This window comes from Choloepus didactylus, chromosome 27, assembly GCF_015220235.1.
Source record: "Choloepus didactylus isolate mChoDid1 chromosome 27, mChoDid1.pri, whole genome shotgun sequence".
Lineage (NCBI taxonomy): Eukaryota > Metazoa > Chordata > Mammalia > Pilosa > Megalonychidae > Choloepus > Choloepus didactylus.
Genome location: NC_051333.1, coordinates 19,198,311 through 19,207,477, shown reverse-complemented (window position 1 = coordinate 19,207,477; position 9,167 = coordinate 19,198,311). Strand labels below are relative to the sequence as shown.

The 9,167-nt window shown below is 54.5% G+C and overlaps 1 protein-coding gene across 1 annotated transcript; it reads left to right on the top strand.

The window, feature by feature from the left end:
* Positions 1-2,012: 2,012 nt before the first annotated feature.
* UPK1A (uroplakin 1A) lies at positions 2,013-8,704 on the top strand. The gene is made up of 7 exons (XM_037820144.1): positions 2,013-2,093; positions 3,251-3,451; positions 5,535-5,609; positions 5,712-5,819; positions 6,516-6,695; positions 8,466-8,549; positions 8,637-8,704. Exons 1-7 carry the CDS (start codon positions 2,013-2,015, stop codon positions 8,679-8,681), a joined length of 774 nt encoding a protein of 257 aa, XP_037676072.1. The 3' UTR covers positions 8,682-8,704.
* The last annotated feature ends 463 nt before the right edge of the window (positions 8,705-9,167 follow it).

Below are 9,167 nucleotides of genomic sequence, written 5' to 3'. Positions count from 1 at the left end.
CATGTTTCAGAACTAAATGGATCCCTTTTACAACCAGTAGCATATTAGTTCCCAGTTGATCAATTGATGATAAGTTGTGGCTTTTATTGGATATTTTTTATAACTTTCAACTACTAATAAAAATATTTCATGTTATTCACTTGGCCCTCTTGTTTTGTGAGTTATTTTATCCAAGACCTATAAATGTACTTGACAGTTCATGGATGTTATAGCAGCTTTTCTCTTTAGTTCTTAATATAAATGTGAACCCACAGAGGAAAAACTGTTTTGTTTTGTTTTGTTTTTCACTTTTTTTAATTGCGATTGTTCACATACTGTACAATTATCCAAAGATCCAAAGTGTACAGTCAGTTGCTCATGGTACCAGCTGTGCATCCATCACCACAATTAATTTTTTGGAAAAACTGTTTTAAATCTAAAGTGCAATGACTAACAATCAAACTATTCATTTTAATTGGTTAAATATTGCATGTATCTTATAACCCAGTCAGTGTCTTGTCACTGGAATTTATGTGCTATTTGTTTGTCCATCTCACATGCACTGGGAGAGCCAGGGTCGGAGAGAAAATACATCAAACGCCCTGGGGTTGAGACGTCTGGGGAGGGACTCTGGGCCCCAGGCCGCCACTTTTCACCTGCGGAATCGGCCTCGTGCCACCAGGGGGCGCCCTCGGACGGCATGTGGGCCTCTCGGGAGCGCCGCCCGGGAGGTGCGGCCACCTGCTGCAGACCCGGCCCCAGGCTAGGTGCAGCGGACCCCTCCCGCTCTGTCCCGTCGCCGCCCGGGAAGGTGACACCCGTTCTGCAAATGGGCAAATGCACACGCCGAGTCACACAGCACAGCAGAGTGGAGCTGGTATACAAACTGCGGTCCCTCTCCTCATTCTGCAGCCTGAAGAAGTTTCCACCTATGGCTCCCGCCGGGACCCTGCTTTGTCTATTTGTATGGGGCCGGGGAGTGGGGGGGGATTCTCCCACCAAACCCAGTCAGTGTGCCCCCTGCCTTTCTCTAGCACACTCCTCTGCCCTGGTGGACACTCGTGTCCTGGAACCCCCTGCACACAGACAGCTCACGTGCCATGCTCTCCTGTCACCCACAGCCCAGCCAGCCAGCCTGCTGAAGGTCTCTCCCACCTGCCTCCTTATCTCCTCCCCTGAGGCCCTGCCTTGGTCCATCCCTGTCCTCGTGTTGGGGTCCCTGCACAGCCTCTCCCCCTGGGTTCCTGGCTGAAAGAGGTGAAGCCCCCTGCCCATCCAAGGGCACCATAGTCAGAAGGCATAGCTGGAATTCAGGATTGACACACAGGTCTGTGTGACCTTTTGCTGGCTCCCAGGAAGGCCCATGTCCTGAGCAGAGTGACATCAGGAGGTTCTGGTAGTGCACTCACCCTCCCCACTCCAGAGCCCCACTCCCCCCATCCTCACTCCCCTCCCTACCCATGCAGCCTGGGAACCAGGGGCCCTGGGCCAGGCCCAGGCACACATCGCCCTGCCCATGTGGCCAGACAGAACCTGGAATTGCAGGTCCATAAATCACTTGGGGTGGGGGGAGCTCGTAAAAGCTACTCCCCTGTCCTGACCTGCCTTGCCTCTTGTCCCCTCCTCTGGTCAACCCCCCTTCTTTGGTGACTAGCCCAAGGAGGGGCCTGTGCATATATAGGGAGCAGCTGCGGGAGGGGCTGGCCAGAGGGACTTCAGGCAGAGAAGGTGAGGCAGGGGCTCTGGGGGTCTAGAGGTGGCACAGGGAGTGGGGGCTGATGATAGGGGGCCTGAGGCTCAGGGAGGGCCAGTGCTGAGCTCTGGCCGGTGACTGCCCCACCTGTGCCTTGGTTTCTTCTTCTGTAAAATGGGTCTCAGAGCAGCCCTCACTGCCAGGGTGGTGGTAGGAGGCTGGGCAACTTGGGTGCAGCCTCCAGCATCTGGGGTGTCAGGTGAGGAGGGGGTGGGCTGGGCTCCCCCTGCCCTCCTGGCCTCTGCCGCCTCACCCCTGTTCATGTGTCCCAGGCAGGATCATGGCTTCTGCAGCTGTGGAGGCGGAGAAGGGGTCCCCAGTCGTGGTGGGGCTGCTGGTCGTGGGCAACATCATTATTCTGGTGAGACCCACCACCCCCACCCCATCCCCTTTGCTGAAGAGCCTAGTGGGTGGGTGAGGGAGGGGGCTGAGGGCTCAAGTCAGAGCAGCCTGGGTTTGAATCCCAACTCCACCTCTTCCCAGCTGTGTGACCTTGAGCAAGTCACTTTACCTCTCTGTGCTTTCATTTCCCCATCTATAGATTGTTGTGTGGACTAAATGGGTTGATCCATGTACGACCCTCAGCTCAGAAAAAGTGCTCCACCAACATCAACATCATTATGGACTTAATGTGACTGCTTGGCCAAAATGATGTCTTTTAATTAATGTCGTTTTTTAAAATATATGATCCCTGCACATGGTTCTGGGCCCAGTCAGCCTGGGCTCAAATCGCAGCTCTGTCACTTTCTAGTTGTGGGATCTGGGGCCAGTGATACATCTGTAAGAGGAAGATAAAATAGAAATACTGGGAGAACAAAATGAGTTACAGGACCAATGTGCTAAGAAGAGGGCTCAGCCTGTGGGAACTATTCGCATTGGCCCTCCTGGCTGTCACACTACAGCCGCCCCCTGGCAGCTCTCACGCCCAGCAGCTCCTTGGGCCAGTGCCTGGCACCCAGGAAGAGTTCCATCCACTGGGAACCCTCCCCCCTTGCTCCCCAGCCCCCACTCTACTGGTAGTCAGATGCTTAGCTTCTCCTATATTTCTTTAAGCAAATAGGAATATGTATGTACCTACTTTCTCCCCTTTCTTGACCAAAATGTGGCTCCCTCCACATCCTGTTCTGCACCCTGTCCCCTTTCCTCCTGATCATTCCGCCGCAGTCCTCAGAGAGCCCCCTGCCCTATTCCACACTGCCCAGTACTCCATCGCGTGGCACCCTGCTCCCCTTTTCCACCACGAGTCAAGGAATAACCTTGTGGGTTCCTGATTTTCCCTCTTGGGTGGGTGTATCTCTAGACTGATTCCTGAAAGTGGAATCACAGGGCCAAAGGGGATGTGTTGGTGATTTTTGTGGCCAGTTTCCCTCCTCAGGGAAGAAGGCACGGCACCCGGGAGGGCCCCGGCTCTGCCACTCCTGTTAGGTGCCCGCTTTACGGCGAGGCGGGGAGGAGACTGCTCAGCGGTCGCGCAGCCGGGATGTGGCCCTGAGCCCGCCTCCCCGCCGCCCTGTCCAGCTGGCAGGCCTGGCCCTGTTTGCCGAGACCGTGTGGGTGACCGCCGACCAGTACCACGTGTACCCGCTGATGGGCGTCTCGGGCAAGGATGACGTCTTCGCTGGCGCCTGGATCGCCATCTTCTGTGGCTTCTCCTTCTTCGTGGTGGGCAGCTTGGGCGTGGGTGCCACGCTCTGCCGCCGCCGGTCCATGATCCTGACGGTGAGGCCCCAGAGGCGGGGACACGACGGGTTGGCGCGAAGAGGGCAGCGTGCCAACGGGGCATCGCCATAACCACCACCTCTGCGGAACTAGGCTGTGTTTAGTGCAACATCTCACTTGGGCCTCACAGGCTGCGCTGCAGTTAATCTTCCCATAACCCGAAACCCTGACTTGGCTGTTACCCCCATGTTACAAAGGGGAAAACTGGGGCATGGGAAAGGAGGGGAAACCACACGGGAGAACTGCTCTTCCTTTGGGTAGCATGGCTGGGATTTGAACCCCAGTTCATTGTTCTCCAGAGTCTATGCTCATGAGCTCTGCCAGTGACAACAAAAAGTTCACAGCTACCATTTAATGAGGACTCACCACTGCTAGGAGCTGTTCTAGATGCTTTTATTCCTCACAACCTACCATGAGATAAATATTATTTTTGTTACCTGAGCCCATTTGACAGAGATTGAAACTGAGGCTCAGAGAGGTGCAGTCACTTATCCAGGGTCACACAGCCAATGAGTGACCCAGCCAGGATCGGAACCTGAGCAGTTCAGCTCTTGAGCTTGCCCTCGATCTCTGCCAACAACAGACCCCCTTCCCGAGCACCCCATCCTGTGTCTGACACTAAGCTAAGCAGTTTAGAGACCTGAGTTCCATCATTCCTCCCAGATGCCCTCAGAGGTGAGTGCTTTTCTGCCCATTTACCAGATGAGGAAACTGAGGATCAAAGAGACCAGCAGCCAGGTGGTTGGGGAAACAGGGATTCCGACCCCAGTTGGGTTGGCACAGAGCAGGTGCTGTGCTTTTTTAGAGTCCCAGGAACAGCTACTTCTTCCTTCGTGGGCCCAGCCCAGTGCTAGGCTAGACAAAAGCCCTTGCCCTAGGAGGGCAATGTTCAGATGCGGGAGACAGAGAACAAAGAAGGGAGACTAGAAGCTGGGGAAGGGGAAGGGAAGGCCTCAGGGCCAGAGCAATCCAAGACCTGAAAGAGGTGAGGAAGTGAGCCACGTGTATATCTGGAAGTGCAAAGGCCCTGAGGCCAGAGGGGGCCAAGAGGCTTGTGTGACTGAAGCTGAAGGAGGAAGAGGAGATAAGGAAGAGAGGAGGAGAGGTGGGGGTGGGGGGTGAGGGATGGAGACAGAGGATATGCCGGGAGACAAAGTGGACCTTGGGGGCCTTGGTGGAGATTTGGCTTTACCCTGAGTGAGATGGAGCCATGGAGGGGCTTTTTCTTTTCTTTATGATTCTTTTTAAAAAAATCGTGTATTTACTCTGGCATAACAATTTAACCAGAGCCCTAGAAGTTCACCCAATTGGTAAAAAACAAACAAACAAACAAACACAAATTAAAAAGAAAGCATTACGGGAAATCGAGTTGCAAACATAGACTAGGGGACCCACCGCCTGCGCCAAGAAGCCAACCTTGCTCCTCTCGCCACCACCCTCTGCCCACCCGTGGTTTTTTCCCCTGGGGTGTTTGGGAGCTCATTCCAGTCACAGTAATTTACCTGTAAATACTTGAACATGCATTTCTTTGAGTGATAAGGACATTGTTTTACAGCAGCCACACGGGTTTTGCAGTATCATTCCTCTTTTGGCTCTTTTCAGGTCAAATTCATCTTAAAGTCTGAATGCATCTCAAAGGTTAGGCAAAAAGGGTTTTGCTTTTGCAGAAGGAACCAGGTGTGGGGAAGTGGGCTGAAAGGGTGGTGTGATCCGATAGTAGATCTGAGAATCTTTTATGCTGAAGCAGCCTGTTTACTGGGAGTCCCCCTTAAAGGTCGGGGGTTCTGGAGGAAGGAGAGAAGCTAACCCAAGGTTCGGTTAACAAGCATTTTGTTTCTAGTGATCAGTGGGGACCGGCAGTTCAGCAAATCATTTATGGGAATTTGGAAGGTCTGTAAGAGTTATTTAAGTCTTACCTGGAAGGGCAATTTGGTGCCCTACACCATTTTCTGGAATACGTCGGGTGGGTGGGGGTATTTCTTAGACTTTGCGGTTTCCCAGGATCACCAGGCATAAGTAAAAATTTCACATCATCCATGGGCTGTGCCCTGCTCGAGCTGGCCTTCTCTCTGCCTCTCCCCAGTACCTGGTGCTCATGCTCATTGTCTACATTTTTGAGTGTGCCTCCTGCATCACATCCTACACCCACCGCGACTACGTGAGTCCACAGGGCAGGGGGCTGACTTCAGTGGGGGAGGGTGGGGAGGGGGCCCCCTCCGCACCTAGCCTTGCTGGACGCTGTCCTTGCGGCCCTCCACAGATGGTGTCCAACCCATCCCTGATCACCAAGCAGATGCTGACCTTCTACAGCGCAGACACAGGCCAGGGCCAGGAGCTGACCCGCCTCTGGGACCGGATCATGATTGAGGTGGGCGAGGGTGGGGGGGGGGGGGCACTACGCCTGGCTGGGGGTGAGCGAGTACTTCACCCCATGTGGGAGACGCCCGGAAAGGAAAAGTCTCTTGCACAGGGACACAGGGTTGGTAAGAGGCAGAGCTGGGATTCGAACCAGCGGCCTGGATCCAGACCTCCGGCTTTTAAACAGGGCACACCCTGCCTCAATAACGACAATAAATAGCAAACCTTTTTGGAGCACCATCGCTTAGCGCCTTTCAAAGCCCTTGTAAAGCTTATTTCATCCTCACCAGCACTCCATGAGGGGTGAATTATGATCAGCTTTTTACGTATGAGGTTGAGTGACTCGCCAAGGTCACACGGCAAGAAGGACTCACGCCTTGCTCTTAATTAAACCCAACGTGATGGTGCATCTCCAGAGGAGGAAATCCATCACACAGCTCACCAGCTCGAAGGATGCCAGAGCCTATGTTTTTATCGTTCTGGGGCCCCAAATTCAAACACCCATTTTTGGCCAAGAGAAGTCAAAAATCTGTGTTTTCATGTCATTCACCCCAGTTTTTGTTTGTCAACAACTAATTCAAAAGAATTTTAAAACAAAACGCGAATGTGATCCAAATCCCCCACCAGTCTCCCGGTCCTGGGACAAATATCTTCTGATCCCTGGCCTCTCTGTGCCCAAGCCTGCCTGACCCGCCTCTCTCTCCAGCAAGAGTGCTGTGGCACGTCGGGGCCCATGGACTGGGTGAACTTCACATCGGCCTTCCGGGAGGCCACCCCGGAGGTGGTGTTCCCCTGGCCCCCACTGTGCTGCCGCCGGACAGGCAACTTCATCCCGCTCAACGAGGAGGGCTGCCGCCTGGGCCACGTGGACTACTTGTTCACCAAGGTGTGTCCCCGCTCCCTGTGCCCGTCTGTCTGTCTGTCCTTCTCTGGTCTCTGCTCCCCCTTGCTCCCTCTCTGGCTCCCCTAGCTCTCCCTCCCTCTCTTCTCTCCAGCTTTCTGTTCTCTCTCTCTACATCTGTCCTGCCTTCCTTATGACTGTCTTTTTCTGGGTCTGTGTCTCTCCCTCTTGGTGTCTGATTCTCTTCTTGTCTCTCTCTTTCTGGGCCTTTCTCTTTCTTCTTCTCCCTTTCTCCCTTTATCTCCTTCTATCTTTCTCTCCACTTCCCTCTCTCTCCCCCATTTGGCTCCCTCTCTCTCACATCTCCCCACCCCTGCCTCTGCCTCTCCCCAGCTCAGTCCCTCATTCTCCTTCTCTCTAAGGAATAGAGTCCTTCCATTCCTCCCCCCCAGTCCCACCCAAGTGACCCCTCTGTGCGGGCTCCTTTCCATGCTGCTCCCCCTGATCCTTCTCATCTGCCCTGACTTCACAGGTAAGAGGGCCCATGGTCTCAGCCTTTCTGGTATATCAGAATCACCTGGAGGGCTTGTTAAAACCATTCCAGGGTTTCTGATTCAGGCAGTCTGGGGTGGGACCCAAGAATTTGCATTTCTAATAAATCTCCCAGTGAAGCCAATCCTGCTGGCCACACCCTGAGCACCGCTTGTCTCAGGCCACCAGGCACGTCAGCGGGGTACACTCAGGGCCTGGGGAGCACGCAAGGGCTGCTGGACCCAGAACCAGCACCTGCAACTTTTCCTGGCTGCCTGGACCAAGACGGGGAATAAGGGAAGCGGCTATCAACATCTATGGAGTCTTTACCCCCGTGCTAGGCATTGTTCTAAATGCTTTACGTTTTTATCCTCTTTAACCTGGTCCCCAACCTTGTAAGGTAAAGGTGGTAATTCCTTCCCCCCACTTGACAGATGATGAAAGGGAAAGGCCACTCCCTAGTGGTTAGTGAGGGAGGGAGCTGGGACCCGAGTTCAGGCAGTCAGGCTCCAACCGGGAGTATTGAACACTCACTGCAAGGCGAGGGCAGGTAGGGAGAGAAACCAGAAGGAGGTTAGACTGAAAGGAGAACTGGCCCCAGAGGTGCCTGTGGCTGCTTTGAGCTGCTTGAGGGCCCTTCAGCCACTTGTCTTGGATCAGGTGTCATGGGGAAGGGGCTACTGCTCAACCCCTGAGCCTGCAGAGCCCTGGCAGTCCTCTTACAGAATCCCTGCCACCTCTTGGAGGGCGTTGCTTTCAAGATCCCCACCTCACAGATGGGAAAACTGAGGCTCAGAGGGTCAGAGTCACACCCTGGCCCCAGAGCCAGCAAATGGAAGATGGCCCCCAATGTGGTCCTGCCTGAGTGCAGGTACAGACCCTGAACCTCTGACCTTGGCCTCTTGCATGGCAGGCCAAGGGTTTGAGAGAGGCCAGTGGTACGGGCTCTGGCTCCCACAGCCTCATCTTTAAATGAGGAAGTATCAGAACTGGGCTGATCTTCAAGGTGTGATTCAAAGACTTGGAACTTGTGGGCAGCTTAGAAAGCCAGCCTTTAGTCCGTCATAGTCAGCCTGCTTGTGCAGGGCCTGGGCTCAACATAACCTCCCTGGCTCTCCAGAACCACCCTGGGAGATAGACACTGCCAGGATCCCCATTGCTCAGGTGAGAAAATCAAGGCTCGGGGAAGGAAGTGACCTTCCCAGGGGCTCATAGTGACTCGGCCCCAGCTGCCGGCCTCCCTGGGCATTTTCTCATCCCACACCCACTTTTGCCCCTGCCCAGGGCTGCTTCGAGCACATCGGCCATGCCATTGACAGCTACACATGGGGCATCTCGTGGTTTGGGTTTGCCATCCTGATGTGGACGGTGAGAGGCGAGGCAGGGAGCCTGTGGGCTGGGTGGGACGTGGGCGTGGGGCTGGAGCACCCCTCACCTGACTGCCTTCTTGCCCAGCTCCCCGTGATGCTGTTAGCCATGTATTTCTACACCACGTTATGAGGAACAAGAAGGGCAGGCCACGGGCAGAGCTCAGCCTCCTCCTCCTCCTCCGGCTCCTGCCTCCTCCCGGGGCTGCATGGTGGCCTCCCCTCTCCCCTCCCCAGCTCCTGTGCCCATCCCTCCTTCCACTCCCAGATCTCCCAGTTTCTGAGCCCTGCTGATCCTCGGGGGTGCCCTGAAGCTCCTGGATATGTGTGCCTGGACCCTTTGCCCCTGATCCCATTGCCCATCTTTCAGGTCTCAATTTAAAGTCCGGTCCTCAGGAGACCCTGGCCTGATCCCACCCCCACATTCACAGATACCTCTCTTTCAGCTCCCTGAGCTGCTCCTTCATGGCAGGGTCACCATTGTCCCTGAATAGCTTCTATATGGTTGTTTGTATAAGCTCGGGAAGACTGGGGTTGCCACGAGAGGAAGGACCAGCTCTGTCACTTTACCTTCCCCAGCATTGCCCAGCACCAGGCTGGGAGCATGGATTAGATATTC